Source organism: Ceratotherium simum, chromosome 9 (genome assembly GCF_057802395.1).
Source record: "Ceratotherium simum simum isolate JZ-2026a chromosome 9, ASM5780239v1, whole genome shotgun sequence".
NCBI classification, from domain to species: Eukaryota; Metazoa; Chordata; class Mammalia; order Perissodactyla; family Rhinocerotidae; genus Ceratotherium; species Ceratotherium simum.
This window is the reverse complement of record NC_141908.1, coordinates 6,167,290-6,192,444: the sequence shown is the minus strand read 5'-3', so window position 1 is coordinate 6,192,444 and position 25,155 is coordinate 6,167,290. Positions and strand designations below refer to the sequence as shown.

Below are 25,155 nucleotides of genomic sequence, written 5' to 3'. Positions count from 1 at the left end.
ATCTTGCAAAAATATTTTGACTATGTTATTCAGAGATAAAAATTCAGAGATAAAAATTCAGAAAATATTTCTTCATTCGTTAAAATTCTATAACAATAACACTGTGACATATGGCCAGTTATTTCACCAATTTGAGTCTCACTTGTGTCATATATCAAGAGAAAATAATTGAATCTGTCCCTTATTGCTACTGGGATAAATTCATGAATCAATGGGCGTGAAATCTCTTTGACAAGTATGATTCTAACCCTTCCTTATAGATTCCTTCTTCTTATATGTTTGCATCATTTGTTCCCACTGCAACCTTGGTGAGGGGCAAGACGATTATTCAGAGGAAGAACTCAAGATTCAGAACAGTTTAGAATGGAGAGCCCAAGGACATTCAGTTACAAGACCCAAGTAGGACTAAAACCTGGATATTTTTGTTGTCTCTGACTTTCAGCGTGAGTATCCTGCAAAAGATTCTTCAGCTCTATCGGGCTATAGGCAAGGTGAGTTGTTGTTAGTGAAATTCTATGGCTATTTTAAAATATAGTTTTTGTTACATGTTTTCTAAAAGAAACTCTGAGTATATTACTGCTCATCTTCAAATCCTTCAGTGGCTCTCCATTATCTTAATGATAAAATCCCCGCTTCTCAGCCCAGTAAGTGTGGCTCTTCATTACTTGGAGCCCTCCTAAATCACGATTTCAGTCATGGCCCCATATGCATCCATATTATATTGGCTCTGATTGACTTTTCATTCCTTAAACACGTCAAATTCTTTTTATCACTCTGTTCTTTTGGCCTTGATTGTTCTTCTTGGCTTTTCTTCCAGATAATTCACTATTCTACCTCAATACTCTGCTCAAGCATCATCTTCATGTGCAAAGTGATTGCAATAATTGATCTTTTGATCTTTCTTTGGCATTAGTTTGAGCTCCTCCAGGTCAGGCACTTTGGCTTTTCCTGCATGTGTTCCCAATAGCGAGCACCAGATCTGGAGTACTGCACACGCAAAGGAAGTGTGGAGAGAATGGAGATCCAATTTTCAGCTTGTTTGCACTTCCCTGAAGTGTATTTGTATGTCTTCTCCACTGAGAGAAAGTAAAAGACAACAGATCATATGATACCCCACAGCAGCTGTTAGGCTTTCTCCTTGGCCACCATGAAGAGAAACTTCCTGTTTTCACTTGGATGAAAGAACTGAGGCTCTGGCTTTGAATTCAAAGCATATTTCTTAAAGATCCCCACATCAAGTCCCCCATTAACTCTCGAACTGGCTTGTAAATCATTTTCAGTTGGCACAGTTGTAATGCACAATTTTAAGATACTAGCATAAATAGGACTTTTGGATAAGTAAATATATGTAGAAAACATAAAAAGGAAATAAAGCTGTCCATCATAGCAGGACATGTAACTGAGTTTATTAGTCTGTCAACACAGGATTTGTCACAGTCAGTTTTCAGCAGCACAGATTTCCCACTGGCAGCTAATGTGATGATGAAGACCTTGGCAATCGTTCCCTTGCTCTTGTCTCCCTGATCACGCTGTCGTGTGACTGGAAGAGGAAGCGAGTGAATCTGTCTGCTAACATTTGGTTTCGTTGATGCACGTTGTCTAAATGGGCATTCAATGGAGCAGCTGTTCTATAACTTGAAGGGGGAATGCTTGGAGCTCAAGGTTGTCCAAGTAAGGACCTGTGCTCACTAGCTTCTACTTAAGAGGACTCTTCGTACCAATGACATCACCAAGGCATTGTCATAAGAAGTAGAAAATAAATGTGTTCTTAAAATTTTGTTTCGTTTTGTTATTTTATGGAGATGAAGCATGAAAAGAGAATTGTTTTTGAAAATTAGGCTGCCTAGGGTTCAATTCCAGGCTCTAACAATTACTAATTGAGTAACAAGGGAAAAATTACTCAACTTCTCTGAACTTGGCTTTCTCACCTCTAAGTATAGGAATAATAGTATCTATGTCTTAGGATTTTTTGATGATTCAATAAGAGGTCACACGTAGAGCATCAGGTGTAGTTCCTATTAGGAGGCACTCAATTTACTTACTCTGCTTCATCAGCTCTCTACACTTTTACTTTTCCTGGGCTTCTGTGGATAACTTTTAGATTAGTAACAACTGCTGATTTCTGTGTGTGAAAGGGACCTTTTGCTACAGTTATGTTGTTTGCATCAAGTTGATGCTCTAGAAACAGGTTGATCAATACTTCCCGCTATTATTGTGCTTCTCTGGTGGCTAGAAGGTTTGTTTCTCTTAGAAGCTGAAATCTACCTTCTTCTAACTTTCTCTGGTTAGTCTTTGTTGTGAGCCTACCATGGACAACCTGCCATTTAAGCTCTCCTTGCAGAGTTTTGAGGAGTCCCTCAAAGAATAGGACTCTCCGTCATTTTCTCCCACCACTATCACATCTCAGTCACCTGGAATGAAACATGATGTTGGTGGGCTCCATAGTTCTTGAAATCACTGGATTCAGAAAGTACTTAGGTAATAATAATAAGGGCAGAAATTTCTTTTACTTATTTTAATTAATATATAGTGTGCTTATCATCATATTATAATAATTACCATTGATTTCCAAATAAGTGAACATAGATGATTACGCCTTTTATTTTGGCTGTTGTTATGTTAGGATTTAATTGAGATGTTTATTTTTATTTGGCATCGATTCTTTGTAAATCTCTTCTCTTTTCAGATCACTCTTCCGTACAATATACGTTTACATCAGCCATAAATAAATAAATGTCTACTCTGGGTCCAACAGTGAGCACTGTGTGTGATACCTGAGCAATTGAAGGTCTTATTCCTGTTCTCAAGGACTTTAAAATTAGCAAGAGTGGTGGGGGAACATACATTGTATACTCAGAAAATAATACAACATTGTACATGGTCAAAGAGTAAATTGAATATAGGTAAAGATAAAGATATAGGCACCAAGCATGGAGGATGAGATGAGACATGAAGGGAGGGGATGCTCAGTAATTCTGGACTTAAGCTAAGCCTGGTACCTAAGTGTGATCTGCACAGCCAGAGAGAGTAGGGGAGGGTCAAGAATCCAGGGTGACATTAACTTGGCTGGAGTTGAGGTAAGTGAGGAGACTGACTTGTATAGACTGGAGCTGTTATTAGTGGAGAGGAACAATGATAATAAACAAAATCAGTATCAGTCAAGCAGGGGCAAGCAGAGAAACAATGAGGAGGAAATATAAAGATATTTATTGCAAAAAATTGGCTTCTGCAATTGTAGAAGCTGGCCAGGCAAGTCTGAAGTCTGTAGGGCAGGCAATCAGGAAGGGCAGGCTGGAAATCGAAGGCGTAAGCTGAAGCTATAGTCCGCAGGTGCAATTTCTTCTTCTTCTGGGAAGAAGCTCTGCCCTTAAGGCCTTTCACCTGATTGAAGCAGGCCTACCCAGATTTTTCAGGATAATCTCTGTTACTTAAAGTCAACTAATTATGGACTTGAACGACATCTACAAAATGCCTTCATAGTAATGCTTAGGTTCGTGTAGCCCCCTCATGATAACACTAGTCACAATGTCATCCCCATTGGCCCTACTGTGATTAAGGTGCTGAAGAAGGGATGTTTTATGCAATCAAAACACAACTCTATATTTGTCTCCTACTCTTGCTGTAAATTTTATTTAATAAAAATAATTTTCTCTTGCCTTTGGATACCATCTTGGGCAAGACTCAGGGATTTTCTTCTCATTTTTAGGTGATAGATATTCTTATGGTTCCTTTATATCACAGAATATAAACCCAATGCAAGAATTAAAAAAACCCAGTTTAAGATAGGCGTGAGTACTTCAATCTTTATTCAAAGATGAGATCTTAAAAGGCTAGTGGCAGGTAAGGACCTGTGAGAGGGGAAGGAATGTGTGGGTGGAATTAACTGTTTTCACTCAACTTAATTCCCTGAAGATTCATCCAGGTTGTTGCCTTTTACTTTGCTCAGTAGTATTCCATGATATGTACCACAGTTTGTGTTTTTGGATAGAGCAGGTGATCCTTAGGCTTCCCATCAGGCTGCTCGCTTTTTTGACAGGATCTGTCCTGTAGGCGTTGCCTGGATCCCCCAGTTTCTCTTGGTGCAGGAGACAAATGGCCGCCCCACTGGTGAAAGAGATCCCTTCCCTGGCCACTTATCAGTAGTGGGGCTCCGAAGACCCCCTTGCTGTTACTACCAGGTTCACCTGGTGCCATCAGAGGTATTCCCTTTTGATTCAGTGTGTGTGTAGGGGGGATGATCCCACCTGGGCTGCCTTCTGTGCTAGATTAGGGGCAAAAAATGCTGGACTTGGTCACCTTCTTGGGCCAGGAAGCGGGTGTAGAAGCACTGCTGCTGTGTTATCTCCTCAGTCTTGAGGTCTCAAACCATGTCACCTTCCTCTTTCCACATTTCAGAGTCTAAGCCATCTTTTCTCAACTGGAAGTTCCTCCACAGATTTTAATAATGTGATTTTAAATATATACGAACAATGCTTGAATTTTTAATTTAAATTTTGAGTAGGTAATATGTTCACAAGGAGCATAAATCAATCCATATGAAAAGATATGCAGTGAAACCCCGATTTCCATTCCTATTTTCTGTCCATCTAGACTTGCCTTTAGGCTGTAATAGGCAACCTGTGTCTTCTACCTGAGTTTCTTTATAGGAATACCAGCAAATACAAATGCATGGTATATACACTGTTTTGCACTTTACTTTTTTGAAATAATGATCTATGTTAGAGCTCATCTTTTCATATCAGCACGTAAAGAGTTCCATCATTCTTTTTTCAGTTGCTTGGAATTCAGTTGTAGAGTTGTGCCATAATTCATTTCATACGGCCCAAATTGATAGGCTTTTTAAGATTTTTTTCTAATTCCATGCAAATAAAACCACAAAGAATAAAATTGAACATATGCCATTTCACATACTTGCAAGTATATCTGTAGGTTAAATTCCCAGAAGAGAGATTGCTGGGTCAAAGGATATATGCGATTTTGCTGCCTATTGTCAAATTGACTTCACGGACGTTGAGCCAACTTTCACTCCCACTAGCAAACATGAGAGTGCCAGTTTCCCCACACAGGCACCAACAAAGAGTGTTGTCAAAAGTTTTGATTTTTTCCAGCCTGATAATTATTTCTTTAGGAAATAGAAATAACATTTTTAACAGTCTTGTGATATTTAGCAAATGATAGGAGAGCTCCTCCTCCTCACAGCCTTCAATACGCCTAATAGTTTCATTTGTTCATGATGCTAGAAAGGATACAATCTGTATCTATATCTATATCAGCTATCTATGTCTATCTATCCCTATATCTATATATCTGTGTGTATATATATGCGTGTATATTATACATACACATATATTATATATGCTATATATATAGTGTCTGCCTTTAAGACGTTTACGGGACAAATCTATGCATGTGGAGTGATTTACAAGGCAGCACTTGATTCTTCGTTAAATAAGGGGAATAGGTGAGATTCTAGAATTCAAAACCATACGGACGCCTTAAAGTTGGGGCATCTTTATATAAGGAGTGAGGAGGAGCCAGTCCTTCCAGGAGGCAGGTATTCGCACAAATGGGGAGGACTTAGGGAATGGGAGTCATTGGTGGCAGAAGAACTGTCTGGCTCCTCGAAGGCTCTCGCTAAAGCATCATGGGATGTTGATGGAGATGATGGGGGGAGCACAGATAGCTGTCTTAGGGCCACTGAGGAGATCAGCTGGATTGGATGGACTGCATAGGAGGCAATGGGCAACCAGGCTGGACGTCACTAGCAATTTGTGGTGGGAATATCCTCTTTTACACTTTCCAATTCCTCAAAAATTCTTCTTTCAACAATATGGATCTTTTTATTTCTTTATTAGTAGAGATCATTTCAGGTTTCTTAATTGTAAATTAAAATCATGTTAAGGTGGGAATAAAAATGAAAGAGGGAAAAAAGTGAAGGTTGAAATAATGCCTTTGTGATAGTCTTTCTAGTCTCTTCATCCTTCCTGCTTAAAAGACTCCAATCTTCTAATTAGAAGATAAAGAATAAAAATGAGTGCACAGACTCCCGTATGTGATTCCTCTAAGAAATCAAAGCTCTTTCCTTTTCAATTTTCTAGCATGACAACATAAAACAATCTCATTAAGGGCTTTGTGGAATATTGGTAAAGGTTAGGCAGAGTTCAGGCAGCAGTGACTGAGAAAAAGTGTTTGAGAGTTTGGGCAAAAATTGGAGAACTTCTGATTTAAGTTTTCAGGAAGCTGAAACCAACAAAAAGGGAAAGCTCGCAGGTAATGATCAGTCAAGAGACATCCTCTCAAACCCGAAGACCTCGGAGGCACAGAGAGGCGAACGGACGCCCTGAGATGCTTAATAGGCAGAAATGTGAGGCGGTGCGTGTGGAGGTCCCGGCCCGCTGAGGAAAGGAAGATTCCGCTCTGTGTATACATAATGGATCTCCAGAAAGACAAAGACTCTCTCCACTGCAGCAGAGGCCATCCTCCCCAAAGGTGACAGTCGTGGTGCAGTATAAATAGTACTACAGGGCACCCAGTCCCAAGTCCAAGAAAGAGGCCCATTCTTAAGCTGGGGCTCTTTTACAGACAGAGAAGCAGGGGTTTAGAGGAGGTTTTTAAATTTCTTATTGAAACCGATGATGAAATCTTTCTCTGCTTGAAATCTGCCTTAAAATGAATCTTGAAAGATTGACATGCAAGTGATCTGAGAAGACTATAAATTGAAGTTGCTGTATAAATCTGGTGTGGTTTTCAGTGTCACGGAGTTACGTGCCATCCAGAATGAGCTTCTTTTCTTTGGGTCAGAAGGCCTCGGTGGCTGTGCCTTGTCTGTGGGTTTGCAGGCATGTCATTAAGGAACAGGTAGCACATGTAGATGGGGAGCAGCCTCATGACAACAGCATTCTGGTGGGGGCCATTGCTACTTACCCGGCTTCCCCCACTCTGGGAACCAGTGTTTGACATTCCCCAATCGAGCCATACATTTATAACAATTTCCCATCAAAGGCTTTAACTCAAAATGTCAGACAGGGACAAAAGGATAACTGAAGACTCAATCCAGTCTGGAACAGGAATTAAATTCAATTTAATATGTATGTTTATAAAAAATGAAAATAGATTCAGTGCTGATGAGATTAGGTTCCAGGACTCCCTTGCTGGGAAGCTGTGTACACCACTTAACTAATAAAGAAAAGATTTCTCCTGGAGCCTTCTTCTGTGAGGTCTCATGGCTATCTCTCTGCCCCGCACCCTGTCTATCTCTCACTGTCTGGTCAGGGATGGCGTCTCCTTTCTCTAGAAACCTTTGTACAGAGTTCCTGCTTGGGTTTATGCAAGTGCTCAAAAAAGATTCCTTCTGCAGCAAGGCTCTATTGCTTGTCTCGGTGGAGGGCCATGTTGTTGTCCCTGCTTGTTCACTGCCCCGAACGCCCCCGTCCTCTCCTCTCCTCTCCAGTCCATGCCTCCTTCTAAAAACCATCTCAGACCATGTTTGGGAATCTTGAAGAATTCTCCCCTGGGTATTTCCAATTCTGCTTTATAGCTTCTGTGCATTTCAGTTTCTGTTTCCTTCCTCTCAGTTTGCCTCTCCTCCAGATAAAGTTAACATTTATCAGGCACCTATAGTGCATCAGACAGTTTGCATGTACTTTCCCATTATCCCATTTAATCTTCAAAACAAGTCCATGAGGTAAATATTATTATTATATTTTACAGAAAAGGGAATTTCAGAGCAGCAGTAATAAGGTTAGCTTCTCCCTCTTTGCCTGGCTCTGGTGATCTATCTGGTTTTCACTTTTCTAAGACACTACCGCACACATTGCTCTACTTAGGAGTGAAGTCAAAGGCAGGATGAAGATCCTTGGACACCAAGCAAAGCCTAAGTCAAGAGTCCAGGCTCCTGTCTACTTGAGAGAGGAGCTCAGACACATCCCTGCAAAAGACAGGTTGCCAGCTCTGCTTGAAGACCTCGGAAACTGCCGACTGCTGACACTGTGCTCGGTCTCCGTGCTCTGAGCTGGGGCAGATTGAAGTTTCAAAAGGCCCAGAACTTATACAATTCTGAAAAAATTTAAAATTTTTTTTCTAAATTATTTTCAGAATGAGAAATAAATCACTACAAAATACAAATTAAAAAAAAAGTGACAAGTATCACAGACATTTCCAAATTAAAAAAAAATCATAATAATTTTATTAACTTCCTGAGACAATTTTATAGTACTTTTATTTTGTTATATCTTTTGGGTTTCTCTTTGCCTTCTTACACAATGCCTTTATAAATTTTTTTTTAGAGAGAATAAAATGATAACAGCTTTTCTTCTAGTATAGTTAATCAAAATAATTTTTTTAATTGCATCAATTTTTTAGAGAATGACTTTTTTCAGCTTCACATTTTATTATTGGTAATAACACATAAACTTTCAAAATATCCATTGCTTATTTACTTAAATGTAAAACAATGTGACAATATAATTTAAAATTTTAAAATATCCCATTTTCGTATCTGGTTACCTAATAAACAAAACAATATAATGGGTGTTAATATTAACATTTTTTAGGCATGCCTAGTACTAAATATATCTGTTTTTAGGAATATCTGCAGATGTTTAGAGGCAAACATTCAAACGTTTTTTGTTTTTTTCATTATGGTAAAATACACATAATTTAAACTTTAGTATCTTAGTCATTTTTAAGTACAGTTCAGTGGTATTAAATATATTCATAATGTGCTACCACCACCACCACCCATCTCCAGACCTCTTTTCATCTTATAAAACTGAAACTCTGTACCTTCACGATAAAAAATAACTTCTATCCGCAACCCCCTTTTCCTGTGCTGTATAAACTTTTATGAATGAGGTTAAAATTGGGAAAATTCCTGTCAAGTTTCACAAATTAGATGTAAGATTTAGAAGAATTTCCCACACACTAGCTTCTGGCTGTGTGTACTTCAAACCTGGCTTCTCCTCCACGACACACACACTTCCGGTGCTGGATGCCGGCGGCGGTGTTTCTGTTGGGGTCTGACCTCTGACCCTGCACCATTTGGTCGTGATGCTGCCTGAGTGTGGACAAGGGGCAGCAGGAGTATTCACGGAAGCTGCTCCTACATCACAACAGCTAGCAATAACTATACACGTGTGTGGTTGCAAACCATGTGGTTATATCCCACTAATCCAAACTAATAGCGTATCAACAGCATACCTCCGCCTTAACTGGATCTTAAAAGTTTCTGTGGCTTCTCCAATGCTACCTGGCATGAGAAGTATGACAATGGGAAGGACAGGGGAAAGAGAGTAGTATTAAACAGTTGCAGTTAAACATTTTATTTTAACTGATTGTAATTAAAATATCTTACTTGTGCAAAATTTGATAACTTTATAATGTGTCAGCTTGGTTTGGCTGAACTACATTCCCCAGAAGTTTCTTTTCTACGTATTTCTACTTAGGAGATACCACAAGAGAGACACTTGTAGGAGGTTCGAAAGGTGGACGGGAAGCAGCAGCTGTTCTGTAGTCACCCTAACTGTTGCGGATTTGGTGCCTCTCTTGCTGGCGTGGGCAGTGGCTGGGCCTGCACCTGATCCACCTTCCTCTGGATCCTGCGCCAGCCTCTCTGACTCCTGGGCCAGGTGTGTGCGTTTGCTCCAGCTTTCGCACGATACTCAGACTGCTCAAGTCACAGACAACAAGAAATCTCATGGGTTTCAGTCTGTCCTGCTGGACTCCAGACTGTGTTTAAATGTTCTGGTTTGTCCTCGCTCCCCCAGTTCACATCCATCTTCCCTTCTCAACTGTGGCCTTCAAGCTGCAGCATCTGACGTGAAGACAGCAGCCTCAGAGAGACTGCTTCTTCAGCTCCCACAAATCCCTGCGACAGATTCCCCCCCCACCAGATCCATGTATATCTCCCAATGGTCTGCTTCCCTGATTGAACCCCAAATGACACACAATGTTTACAAAAATATGTAACCATGTAATTGCTAGGACATCATTTAGGGCTTCAAGGGGTTCCTGAAGCTTCAACTTCTTTGGCTTTACAGTAAATTCACCTCTAGCCCAGAGATTTGTGTCTCGATTCCCTTTTGGTGGTCATGTTGTTTCATGATAATTAGTATTCTGTGAACACTGTGATGATGAGAAGGAATCTGTAAGCATAATCTGGTAGGAGAATTACAGCATGTTTTGACTGTAATCTGGGTGGAAATGGGCATCCCATGTTGCACCAACACGAGATGTCCTGAGTAACAAAATGAAATATCCTCTTGTAAGAGGAGCTTAGGGCATTTTTGTTACTCTTTTTGTGTCAAATATAGTGTGGACTACACATCCTAAAAGACACACATTTTTTTATTTTACAATGTCTTTCTCACACTTAAAAAATAGGCATTCACTAATTCATACAGGAAGACACATTCTTTACAGTGTGAAAATGCAAAATATTAATTTATTTTACCATTGTGGCCTCTGCACAGAGGATTCTGGACTCGTTAACAACGATGGTAAAATATAGGCAGATAAATATTGTGTAATTATTTCCAAGGATGCCTTCAAGGAACTTTCACAAGGATTGCCTTTATTATTCTTTCTGTCTGAGACCAGTTTTAGAAACTTATGACCACAATATAACTATCTTATGAGTTTTTGTTTGTTTTCAACATTTAGAGGAGAAAGCAAGGAGTTCAGAGTCAAGGAACCAATGTCAGATTCCCAGATCCACCCTTTACCAGCTGGGATGGCTTTGGGCAAAGCTCTCACATTGTATGAGCTCATCTGCATTATCCATAAGGAGCAATGCTTTTTACCAAGCTTGGCACTCAGAAATCTCCCAGTAATTGAGCTAAAGTTTAAGGAGCAAAGATAAGGTAGGCTAACTACAGTGATAAACAATCCCCAGAACCCAGTGGCTTAGCAAATACTATTCTGCATCTACTCTGGGCTGGAATGTTTTCAATAAACACTTGATGAATGCATGTGAAGTAAACTTTCTGTTTGGCAGAGGTAGGAAGAGTAGTAGGAACAGACTACTTTTGAGCACTAATTATGTATTTGCTTGGAAATTCATTACAAACCTTCTGAAATGGGTCTAATAGCAGCGTTTTATGTTTAAGAAAAAGGAAACAGAGCAGTAAGGGGCTCTGTTTATAAAACTCACAGGCAGCAAAGCTAGGATTTTAATGCAAAACTCCTTGGCTTAAAAACATCTCTCTTTTTCGCTGCATCCCATGAACTCCACTCTCATGGAAATTACCAAGTCAAGGCTCGCTCACATGATACAAGCAGTGAACCACTCCAAACATGACATGAATCTACTTCCAGTGTGGGACCCCTACCAGGAGCAGGCAGTTTAGAGACCGTGTGCCTGGAATCAGGGCCTGGAGGACCAGATGTGGCAGGGATTCTTGTACTATTTCCTGCTGGGGAAAGAGGTTGGAGATCCTCACTTGGACTCCCCACTCTCCGGATGGCAATTTCAATACCAAAGCAAGGTCACTGCGTGAGCTGTGCTATCTTATCTTTTGAGATGGTTTTCCAGTAGTGTGAATCAACCGGCAGTTTGTACTCCTTACCTGATCTGTCACAACATCCAAGCCTTCTGCATTAGTGAAGTTTTGTTCCATGTGAGATGACAAGAATGACCTGAATCAGGGGTTCCGAACGCTGTGAGATAAGGAAAGGCCAGCTTAGCTCCAGTGGAGCCGAGCCTGCAGTGGGCACTGGCCAGTCTGCAGGCCTCACGAGTTCGCCTCTCCAGGCCTCGGGTTTGGTTGTGTTTTTGTTTTATTTTGTTTTGTTTCTATGTGTACAATGAAGAGTAAAATACTATTCTCCCCTTTATATGTTCTTAAAAGCTTCACTTCTTCACCTTTTTAGCTTAGGGGGAAGTAAAGTGATGTGATCAGGTCAGAAGCCCCAAGCAAATGCAAGCACAGATATTATTTATGGATGCTTTTCCAGAGTTAAGTATTACCACAATCTAAAGGCTTTCTTTGTCATGAGTGGAGCTAGAATGTCACAATTAGGTGGATAGGTCCTTCCAGAGACCTTGGAGAACTTCCAGAGCTAAGGGCAGCTGTGTTTGCAAAGCTAACCTGGAGGGACACTGGAAAGTTTGTGAATGTTTGCTGGAGACTGAAATTTAAATAAGTCTCTGAATATCATATATGATTTTTCATATTAAACATATCTGAATAAGATGCCAGAACCTCTCTCCGTGAAGGACAAAATATGCAGAGCACAGCCACGCCTGGGGTTGGATGCCACCTCCCATGCCAGCGGGTGGATGAGCTCAGACAAGCCAGGGTGCTGTTCTGAGCCTCCCTTCGCTTCTCTGTGAAACCAAGGCTTGATATTGCTGTATGAGGCTAGCAATCCTGTATGTAGTGTGTCTAAGATTGTGCCTGGCACTCAGTAAACATCATATAGTATCAAACTATTGTCATTATGTGATCTCGTGATCTGTTCCCTCGCCTTGTTCTGGATACATTTCTCCCATGGAATTTTATGCTTCCCTATTAGTAAGCCTGGACTTACTACTGAATGTTTGTGTACTTTGAAATGGATTTTTGGATTACAATGACAGGTACATTTAAGGCTTAGTCTCACCATTGGACTAAATCAACTTATAAACAATTTTTTTCTCCGGAAGAAAAGAATACTTTTTCCTATTTCTCTTTAAAAGAAGTCTGACTAATTCTTTCCATATGAGATGCCTAGATGTATGGAGTTCTGGATAAGCTGTAGAATAGCTATCTTCAAATTCAAACATGCATAAAAATGTCCATGGGCCACGCTTAGGCCTCTTTTTGAAAAGACCTATGATTGCCTCTCCCTTGCTCAAGTCTTCATTCTTCCCCAGGGGGATTATTGCAGTGCTCTTCTCACTTGTCTTCCTGCCCTCAGTCTATTTAGTTCTGGTCCAGCTTCCAGAGAGATCTCTCAGAAGGGCACATCTGCTAAAGACATGAGTGGTCCTCACAGGTCCCCAAAGGGGGCTCTCCTAGCCTGTTTATTGATATCTTTCTAAACTAACCAACAGTCATTTGTTGGACACCTACTGTGAACCAGCCTAGCCTCTGAAATACAGAGATATACAAGGTCTAATTCCAAAAAAATTTATCATATAAATTGGAATCTAATTCCAATAAATTATCAAATTAATTTAACCTATTCCCTCACTTGACTTAAAATTTGAGGACAGGACAATACCTTATCCATCTTTGTATCCTCAGCACCTAACTCTATGCCTAACACATGGTTAGGGTACAGTACATATTTGATAAATTCCCTGAAGGACTGTGTAAATGGACTCAATCCTTTTTTGTTTTAGGAGATTTATAAAAGATAACACTGGATAGCTCCCATTCATTGAATCCCTACTGTGGGAGAAGCACTGTGGCAGCTGATTTCCATACATTACCTCATCTAATTCTCATAAAATTCTTGCAAGGAAAATAAAACTCAAGAGATTAAGCAACTTGTCAAAGTCTTTGTGAATCATCAGTGGTGTTTGAATTCAGAGCTATCAGCTTCCAAAAGCTTTCTAGAAGGACATCAAATGGTAAAATGATAAAATTATTAACCAAGAGTAGGGTCATCTAATGGGTGAGTTGATAATCGCACTTGATTTACACAGATGCATGATGAATATTACTCCCCCAAGGACATACAGTATCACAAGGGAAAGCAGAAGGGAAGAGGAAAAATATGCAGAGACTTAGCAGTATGGGCAAAGTTGAAATTATTATTTGACTATGGGTATGCCAATATTTATTATAAACGAGTTTTCGGCAAATGGACAGAATTGTGAAAAACTCATGCTATATACCACTACTTAATAAGTGTGGCTTTCAAAGTTTTTTATAACAAGGCTTCTCAAGTTTTAACTTGCAAAAGAATCACCTAGAGATCTTGTTAAAACACAGTTTCCACAACACTATGCCCAGAGATTCTGATTCAAGATGGAGTCCATCAATTTGCATGTCCAGGAAGCTGGGAGTGATGCCAACTGCCGCCTGTTTGAGGACCACACTCAGAGAATCGCTGCTTTAGAAGCTGTGTATGCCCTCTGTGGTTCATGCCCATACATGCCTCGAGATTCCCACCGCTGTGCTTCCATGCACCCGACGAGCTGGGCTTAATTCAGATGTGGATTACTAGGAAGGTTGATGTTGGGCATGTTTACATGTTTATATTTTAAATAGAGCACATTATTAAGGATAATTCCTGTAAGATTTATAAATTAATTTACTGGCTCACAGAGGGTCAGCATGACGTGATATATAACAGATGTGCTAGACACAAGATTCCCAGTCTGTATTTAGCAACTGTTGCTTCATTTTATCCTTATTTTAATATTTTATTATATATAATATAATAAATATTATATAAATAGAAATAATATATATAATATTTTATAAATATTTTAATATTTAATATCCTTATTTTAATGAAATACGTTGTGGTTTCTAAGGAGAAAGTGCAATAGCGGTGTCATCTTGGGTGGAGGTGAGGCTGGATGCAGGCCACTCCTCTGTCTTTGGAACTTGCAGAGGTCGTCTGACTGGCATGCTGCTCTATTCAGACACTGTGGGCAAATGTAAGGGATACCAGGGCTCCCTCGGGTGCAGTGTGTCCTGCAGGAACCTAAAACACCTTCTGGGACCTGTCCTGTGACCTAACACCCTGCCCCTTGATGTTTTTTTAAGGTTTTTTTGGCGTATATTTTTACATCATAAATTTCACCTATTTAAAGTGTACAGTTCAGTAGTTTTTGATATATTCACACAATTGTACAACCATCATCACTACCTAATTATAGAACATTTCAGCACCCCAAAAAGAAATCTGTACACATTAGCAGTCATCCCCCATTCCCGATGCCCACCTCCCGCCCTCTATCCCCAGCCCTTGGCAGTCACTAACACACTTTCTGTCTATGTAGACTTGCCTTATTTGGACATTTCACATAAATGGAATCATACAGTATGTGACCTTTTATGACTGGCTTCTTTCACTTAAGATAATGTTTTCAAGGTTCAACGTTCATCCATGTCGTAGCATGTATCAGTGCTTCATTCCTTCCCATTCCCTAATAATATTTCACTGTATGCATATACCACATTTGTTTACCCAGTTGTCAGTCGATGGGCATCTGGGTTGTTTCCATTTTTTGGCCATTATGAATAATGCTCCTATGAACATTCATGCACGAGTTTTTATGTGGTTATACGTTTTCATTTCTATAGACTATATACCTAGGAGTGGAATTATTGGGTTATATCCCTCTTTGTAAGCTTTTATTTTGAAATAATTCACAGTAAATTACAAACAAACAAAAAAATACCAGGAGGCCCTATATATCCTTTACCCAGTTTCCCCCAGTGGTAACATCTTGCATAATTGTGGTATAGTATCAAAACCTGGAAAATGACATTGGTAAAACACACAGTTTATTCAGATTGCTCCGTTTTGGCATGCACTCAAATGTGTGTATGTGTAGTTTTGTGCAATTTTATCACATATATAGATTTGTGCAATCACCACCATAATCAAGTTGCAGAATAGTTTCATCACGAGAACCCCCTCATGCTACCCCTTTTTTAGCCACACCTACTCTCTCCCAACCCCCCCACTCCTAACCTTTAGTAACCACTAATCTGTTTCTATCTCCACTAACCTCCTTTTAAGTAATGAAAATGTTACCAAATCTATGTCTGTTTTCACCCTGTACCAGCGATGTGCAGACTGAGACATCAAAAAATCTATTTTCTAATTTAATCCCCTGACACATTTTTTTGAACTAATTTCGGCAATCTTATCAGTTTCAACATGTTATTTTTTTCTTTTTTTCACCGAAACCAGACCAAGGCAAAGTCCTGCAAACCTACTGCACAAGGAGTTTGATAAACTTAATTAAATAAATGGCTGTCAAATGCAAAATGCTTCATAAGCATTTATTTAATTATTAGAATTAATTTGATCTTATTTATGTCTGTAGGCTGTGTATGTAGATCTGTAACTAAATATGCAATCTTGTGGTAAATATTAGATTGTGGAAGGGAAAGGAAAGAAATAGGTCTGAAACATTTTTAAGGCCTTAAAAATATGTACTTCTCTTGTAAGTAAGTTTCTTATCTATTTCTATAATTTTACAATAGGAATATAAATGGTGGGGCAGAAAAACTACAGCTCTGACCTTGGTACTTGAAAAGGTGAAGTGTAAATAAAACTATTTTGCTGTCTGAATACTATCATCATCTTTAATGAAAGTGGGTATCACAAGGACATTTCAAATTGTACTTTAGGCAATAAATTATCTGCCAGAACTAGATTCAGACTGTTTTCCTTAAATATGAAAACACTGATCCATCTGCTCTGTCCAGCTACATTGTACCTCTGTTCATATTAATATGAAAATTTATTCTAGAGTCTTAATATATCCATCATTGTCCTTTTCATGGCAGAGCACATATCTTTGTGTGTACTCATAGTATCAGACCCTCAAATGTAGCCCCAGCATTTACTTGTTGCTGTTTTTAATGGAGACAAATCTTGCCACTGATAGAGCTTCTTTTGTTTTTCCTTCATTTTCCCATCTTCTTCCCAACAGGAAATGTGATGGTTCGCCTATAGATGACCTCCAAAGGCAATTTATAACTGGCATAATTCATATTAAGTTTTTTTAAATGCATAGAGGGATGGTCATATAATTTTTCTCTTTAGCCCTATTGTTATTATGATATGTATATATAAACATATATATGCTAATAAATTTCCTAATATTGAACCATTCTTGCATTTTTGGATTAAGTCCTCACTTGGCCATTAGGGCCTTTAAAATATGCTATTGGGTTCTATTTACTAATATTTTTTGTAAACATTTTGTATTGATCTTCATAAGTGAGCCTGTAGTTTTCTTTTTGGATGTGATCTTTGTTGGATTTGGGGATCAACTTTATTCTTACTTTGTACAACAAATTTGGAAGATTTCTTTCTTTTTCTGTGCTTTGGAGAATATAAGTAGCATTAGGATTATCTACTCTTTAATGGATTTTCTTGAGAAACCATATAATCCTGCTGTTTTTTCCTAGGGGAGCTCTTTAAATACCTTTTCTTTTTCTTTTAAGAATTGGTCTTTAAAATTTTCTGTTTGTATTAGGTTTACTTTGGTAAGTTTAAGACCCTAAATTACTTGAGATCTAGAACATGTCTTTTGCATTCAGTTTTCTGAGAGCCTAGCCTAGAGTTACTGAACAATTAATAGGTTCTTGATAAATGTGCATGGAGGACTTGTTTGCATAGGAAGAACAATTCAGTAAACAAGTAGCATGGTGTACTTCCTGGAAGAGTTGTTGGATTTGACATATATATTTACCTTCACTTCCTCCTAAAACTTCATATAAACAATAGTAAATGATATATATATATTTTTTAATGGCTCAGTCAGCAGCTGGTCAAAGAAGCACCTTGACTCTTGTCATCCCCAAATCTCCAACTTTCATGAGAGAGTGATCATAAGAGATCTAAGAACGCATCTGGGTGGGAGTTAGGGAAGCTGAAGGAGGAGATAGCCCATCTGGAGTAGCAGCTGGCTTGGCTTGGCTGCCCCACATTAACGACTTAAGCCAGAAGATAAGTGACAGCATGTATGATCTACAATAGCACCCCATGCCCTGCCCTGACATTACAAGCATAAAATGTGTGTGCTGTGTCACTTATGCCTTCTAAATCTCATGTAAAATATCTCTCTAAATCATAGACTCTAACAAGACCAAGAGAAAATACCTAAAGACACTAACATGGGGATTTCCCACGACATGGTCCAGCCAGATAAATGTCTTTGGAGGGCAAACCACAGATATTTGCTTAGAGCAATCGGTATTTTAGAGACCACCATTAAATATGAGAGGACTACAAAAGATTACCTGGCATCCTAGAAAAGAGTATAATATGAAAGACTAGATAGAAACCAAAACAAAGCACAAAACAAATAAACTAACTAAACACACACGCACGCGCACGCGCACACACACACACACACAACTTGGAGGAAATAGTGTATAGAGAGAGAAGAAAATGTCAAAGAAACCATATTATAATTAACATTCTGAGAGATAAGAGATATATTGCATCAATGAATCAAGAATTGCATGCTATTTAAAAAAAGAATATTCAAAGGGAGAAAAAAAAAACCACTCTAGAGAATTTTAAAATGCTACCACTGAAATAGCCATTGAAGGATATTTGGGTGATGATCAAACAAACTGGTATATCCATTCCATGGAATTTTATGCAGCAATTAAACAGGAATAAACCATTGATAGGTGAAACAACTTGTACAGATTTCAAGGGTATTATGTTCATGGAAAAAGCCGGTTTTGAAAGGGAATGCCCAGCACGACGGTGAGGGGAGGCCCAGGGAGTCAGCTGTGCACCGGATGGGAAGCACACCATCCATATTGCAGCAGGTCAGAAAGATCCAGAAGATAAATTTTCAAAGAAGCTGAAATCCATAGAATACCTGAAATGCCTAAATATTAAAACAAAATATTTCTTCTTAGAGACATTTTCAAACATACACCAAAAGATAGAATAGTACAACTGACCCCCATGTACCCTTCCCTCAAGTTCAGCATTTATCAATATGCTGCTGTTGTTGCTACTATGCCCCTCTTTTTTTTTTTTTTGACGGAGCACTTTAAAAACAAATTGTGGTCGTATCATTTCACTACAAATTCCTCAGTATGTATCTCTAACAAAAAAGAACTTTTTATCTTTTGAAACAAATCACACTACCCAACCTTATCATCATACTCAACCAAAACTAAAAATACTTTCATAATATCATCTGATCCTAAATCTGATTTTAATTTTTCTGGTTGTCTTAATTTTTTTTCCTTTGGCTTATATGAATTAGGATCCAAACCAAGTCTACACATACTGTTTGATTGATATGTCTCTTGCATCTCTATCCCTGTTTTGCCATTCATTTGTTGAAGAAACTGAGTCACTTGTTCCCACACTCTGGATTTAACTAATCATGTCCTTATAGTGTGGGTGAGCATGTTTCTTTATCTCTTATTATAAATTAATGTTTAAATCTCAGGGCTTAATTAGATTCAGCTTCAAATTTTTTGGCAAGGCTTAGGTAGTGCTGTGTATTTCTTATTGCATCACATTGCAGGCACTTTAATAATCACTTTTGGGGATGTTGAAATTGATCGGTGAGTTTGAGTATTATTAATTTAATCCATCCACTAAAAAGTCCCCCATCAACTTTTGACCTAATGATTTTAGCAGTCTTTGATGATCATTGTCTAATTTTTTATTTCATTGGTAATTATAAAAAGATGAATTTAAAATTCTATTATGTCTTTTGCACTTTCTGGCTTTGGTTATTCTCTAATAATATTTCTCATGGAATACTAAGTTACCATCAAATACAGTCCATATAAGAAAAGCAGGACATAATCTGTGTTGTTCCCAATTTTCAGAATAGGACTTTGTTCTTTAGCAACTTCCAGAGATGACCAATGGACTTAGATAGATAAATGATAGATAATAGATAGATAGATAGATAGATAGATAGATAGATAGATAGATAAATAGATAAATGATAGATAGATGATAGGTAATGAATTAGTAGATTATATGTATTTAAATATATAAATGCAGTGATTATTCTTTTTTTATTGTAAAATGATTGACATACAATATTATATTAGTTTCACATGTACAACATAGTGATTTGACATTTATATACATTACAAAATGATTACCATGACAAGTGCAGTGACTATTCCTTTTTTATACCCAAATTGTTCCATCAAATTGGATACTGTGCTATCTTTGACATAATTCCAATTTTTGATAGCTTTCTTATCTTCATGCACAAAAAGGTATCCCAATCTCATCCTGTTCTAAACATGCACTCGGTAAAATTCTTCTTCCTTTTAGTGGGAAATGGTATTTAGAGACCACAGTCTGTGCTTCTAGTTCTTTCAGTGGTCCAAACATGAAAATACATCATTAAAAACATTAAATAATGGGGCTGGCCCAGTGACATAGTGGTTAAGTTCACATGCTCTGCTTTGGTGGCCCAGGGTTCACAGGTTCACATCCTGGGCGTAGACCTACGCACTGCTCATCAAGCCATGCTGCGGTGGTGTTGCATATACAAAATAGAGGAAGATGGGCACAGATATGAGCTCAGGGCTAATCTTCCTCAGCAAAAAGAGGAAGATTGGAAACAGATGTTAACTCAGGGCCGATCTTCCTCACCAAAAATAAATAAATAAATAAATAAATAAATAATGAGTTCATACTGATATTACCAACTCATGTTAAGATTGCAGAATTTTATATATTTTTGCATTTTATATTTTGTCTTTCAATGTAAAAATTTTAGTTTCTCTTGTTAATAACACAATAAGCTTTTTGGCAATATATGTATAATAGTTTAATAAATTAATAGCAGTATTATTTAACAATAAGGCTATTTAACAAATTTTAAGATTTTTATTATGTTTTATTTTTTTTCTGGTATATCCTACTGTTTCCCATTTGTCAAATTACTGTTTTAACTTCAAATATGTTTAAATCTATGGTTCGTAATAAAACTAAAAATATTCTCATTGGTCACTTTTGGAGGATACTAGGGAACCACTTCAGTATTTTGAAACTGATGAATTAAAAGGGAAGCATCAAACATTGATCTTGCTTTTCCCGTACAATCTTGTAGTTTAAGGAAACCAAATAATTGATAAGAGATGTTTAATTTTTATAAAGTATTCTTACTAATAAATCAAGAAGGAATGATAGAAATAGATCAACCACTTAACAGCTGGTGTGTCTTTAGGCAAAGTCCTTAGGTTTTATGAGCTCATTTACAGTATCCACAAATAGGAAAGCTTGTTACCAGGCTTTACTGTCAGAGATCTCCCAGTAACTGAACCAAAGTTCAAGGAGAAAGTATATTGGGAATGTTAGGCTAACTAAGGTTGTAACCGATTCCAAAACCTCAATGCCTTGGCAAAATAAAAGTTTCCTTTATGCTCACGTTGCACTGCAGTGTGACCCTGCTCCATGAAGTCAAACACTGACACAGTCCACTTCTATCCCATAGCTCCATTTCCTTTTAGGTCCTTGGGATGCTCCATTTGGATTTTGGTTGGCTAGGTGACCTGCTTTGGTCAAAGGGGCATCAGCAAACATTGTGCAGTTAGAGGCCTGACAGGCACTTGCCTTCTCACTGATCTTGGAGCCCTTATCATGGAAATTTGCCTGCTGGAGTATGCGAGACCACATGGGGGAGAATCAAAGCACACCGGCATGGTGTCAGTAAGCCCCATTGACCCAGCAGCTGACTGCAGATGAATGGGCACCTCACAAGACCATCTGAGTGGCCAAGAACTGCCCAGCTAAGCCCAGCCTAAATTGCTGACCTGCAAACTCATGGAATGACTATTGTCTTAAGTCAATTTTGGAGTGGTTTTTTACCTAGCAATGGATAACTAATACAGTGAGAATATAGATAAAACAAGATTAGCCAAATATTGGTAATTTGTTGAAGTTGGTTGTAATAATATCAGGTTCATTTTATTCCTCTGTAGTCTTTGCATGTATTTGAAAGTTTCTGTAATCAAAAGTTAAAAAGAAAATACTGAATATTAATATCAGTTTAAAGAATTCCTATTTAAAGTGATTTGTTTTAATTTCCCTTCAATGTTTAGGAATTGCTCTTTTTTTCCTATTATATTTAATTTTGTTTTCTAATTATTTAAAATATTTGTATGGTTTTGAAGTTAAAAATATAAACGATCTAGAAAGGTCTAGCTTTCATCCCTGTCCCCTCTCTCTCATTCTTTTTCTCTCTCCCCACAGGTATCCATTTATATTAGTCTTTACCTGAATATTTTGGGAGGCATTTTAGAGATTTGTTAGTGAATTTTGAGTTAAATTTGTGATATATACATAGAAAACAAGGCAAATGAGAGAATAAGATATTATTAATTTAAGAAAAACTAAATTTTATTCAGGAAAGGAAAAGTAATTATATTACAATATTTGCTATTTGTGAATAGCATGTATATTAGCATATCACTGCAAATAGTAACCATTGATCTAACTGCAATAACAATACAACTATATTGGAAGTTTGGGGGCATAGAAAGTGCTTTGAATATGGAGGGAGTGATGAAAAAGATAATCCTCATCTTCCATTTTAGTAAGTGAATAGATAACCCGTAAAAATGAAAAATCAAGAAGTAGCAATTTTGATGTGCTATTTATAGATACAATAGCTAATACCAAAAGAATGAACTAAGGAAAGTCATCATCTCTGCACAGAAGGGAGGTAGGGTCTACTGGTTTTTCGTAACAAGCCTGGTGATTCTTGGTAAAAACTGAAAAAAAAGGGGCCAGCCCCGTGGCTTAGCGGTTAAGTGCGCCCACTCCGCTAGTGGGGACCCGGGTTCGGATCCCGGGTGCGCACCGACGCACCGCTTCTCCAGCCATGCTGAGGCCACGTCCCACATACAGCAACTAGAAGGATATGCAACTATGACGTACAACTCTCTACTGGGGCTTTGGGGAAAAAAAGGAGGAGGATTGGCAATAGATGTTAGCTCAGAGCCGGTCTTCCTCAGCAAAAAGAGGAGGATTAGCATGGACTTTAGCTCAGGGCTGATCTTCCTCACAAAAAAAAAAAAAAAAAACTGAAAAGAAAATCAAGTAAAAACTGACAAAAAAAGAAGAGGCAACATGGCATGAAACAATGCAATAATAATAATAGTAATAGCTCATATTTATCCAGCACTTCCTATGTGCCAAGCACTCTGCTAAGTGCTATATGTGGATTGTCTCTTTGAATCCTTAGCACAATTGTATGAGGTAGGCTCTTTTTATACCTAGAGCCACATGAGAAAACTAATGCTTTGAGAGTTTATTAGCTATTTATTGCTGCGTAATGAATTACAGCAAAACTTAGCATCTGGAAACAGCAGACATTATCACCTCATAGTTTCTCTGGGTCCTTGAGCAGCTTAGCTGGGTCGTTCTGGCTCGGTCTCGCACGAGGCTGCAATTAAGGTGTCAGCCAGGGCTGCAGTCATCTCAATCAATGTTTAACTGGGGAGATCTGCTTCAGAGCTCACTCACATGGCATCGCTCAGAAGCTTCCAAGCTCACTCATTTGGGCCTCTTCACAGGGCTGCCTCAGGATGTAGCAGTTGGCTTCTCTAAGAACAAGTGATCCAGGAGCACCCAAGATGGAAGCCACTCTCTTTTTATAATCTAGCCTTGGAAATGACATTTATCACTTTTGTCATATTCTGTTAGAAGCAAGTGCCTAAGTCCAGCCCACACTCAAGGGGAGGGCATGAATTCATGAACAGGACATGAATACCAAGAAGTGTGGATAAGGTGAGTTACTTTAGAGGTCACCTACCACAGGTGAAGTAGCTTATCCAAGTGATGCAAAACCACCCAGTTAGATTCCAGGGCTCACATTCTTAACCACTATGTAACCCCCCACGTGTTGTCTGGTGCTATTTACCCTGCACGGGAGAGCACAACTCCTTTCACATGGTTGTCATCTTGGCAGTGTGGGAGCAGTTGGGGAGGGCAACACACATCAGAGCTGACTTTCATGTGTGTGACACACACCCAGGTGTGTTATCAGGTCTGAGCAAACAGAAATAAGCTCTATGTTATGCTCAGTATGGAGGGTGCAAACTATGACCTTTCCATTTACCTCCTGCTTCAGAAAGTGTGTGACTGCAAGAGAGAATTACACGAGCACAAGGATAACCTTGAATTCACTCTAATTTATAAAAACTCAAACCCTCTCAAGCTTTAGAACTTTATTGGTAATGAATTATTTGAGACACCCCTCACACTTGATCATGACAAACTGCAGCTTCATATTCCTGGGATGGAGCATTAGTCACAGGGACATGTTGGCAAAGGTGAGGAGTTGGTGCTATATCTTAAAGCTGTTGGGAGCCACTGAAGTGTTTTAAGCTTGAAAGAGTGACATAATAGGATGTGTACCTGCTGCTCTGAGCTACACCATTTTGTCTGAGGCCTCAGATGACATTCTACATTCTCATGCATGACACGGCAGATGCCTCCTTTACATCCCCCTGGATTCATTCATGTTGGTGTAATGAGATTTATATGTCTCTCATACCTGCAGACTGATCAAAGTACCCCATCTCAGGGCACTTGTGTCTGCCTCTCTCTGAGCACATAAAGACCTTTGTGTCTGCAACCAGGCTGTGCACTTCCTAAGGCACAGACTGATTGCCTCATTCATGGTCTGTCATCTGGTAGTAACCACACTGTTGACACATTAGGAGCTCAGGAAATGCTTGTTAAGTCAAAATGGTCTAAACATGATTGGGCACCTATTATATGTTAGTTACTGTGCTGAGCTCTGGGTAGATAGAAATAAAATAGTGTCATTTTATTAATAAAAAGGCATGACTGTATATAGTCATTCAGTTTTTCATTCATTAATCAAACATTTTTGAACTCTTGTTGTGAGTGTGGCACTCTGCTAAGATGCTGGAACCCAGTCTCAAACAACACACAGCCATCGCTCTCACAGATTCTGTAGCCACTGGGGGAGACAGAACAGTGTGTGATGATCCTAGCTGAATACACTCTGTGGTCACGGAGGAGGGCATATGCTTTAGTTTAGAGAAGGGCCATGTAAAAGGTAAGGGGAGACTTTTTGGAGTATGTAACCTCTGAGCCATTTAGAAGAACAGATGTTGAGATGAATGGAGGATGTGACTCCAGTGTATTGGGACACTGGTTTGTTAAGGCTTAGGGGGAAAGTCGAGGCTATAGGAGAAGGGAAAGAAATCAACATTAAAAGTAAATATAAATAGGAGTTACTTATCCCTCCAAAGAGATATGCAGAGCCAAGCAAAGTTTCCTCTCTGCTGCCTTTGTGTCTTTTCAGCCCTCTATGAGCAATCCTGCGAAGTCTACAGGCACCAAGGGAACACGGCTGGTTTCTTCTACATCGACTCGGATGGCAGCGGGCCATTGGCACCTCTCCAAGTGTACTGCAATATCACAGGTAAGGGTGCAGGGTGTCCCATTCATGCTTCACCCAGCTACGTGATGGTATCCAGCAAAAGGGAGTCC

At 38.8% G+C, this 25,155-nt stretch overlaps 1 protein-coding gene across 3 annotated transcripts in view; it reads left to right on the top strand.

Moving 5' to 3' along the window:
• CNTNAP5 (contactin associated protein family member 5) overlaps window positions 1-25,155 on the top strand; it is a 760,035-nt gene that overhangs the window by 470,978 nt on the left and 263,902 nt on the right. For all 3 annotated transcript variants that reach the window (XM_014782496.2, XM_087435029.1, XM_087435030.1), the window contains one exon: window positions 24,968-25,087. In XM_014782496.2, coding sequence (XP_014637982.2) covers window positions 24,968-25,087 — 120 coding nt within the window. The remainder of the gene's footprint in view (window positions 1-24,967; window positions 25,088-25,155) is intronic.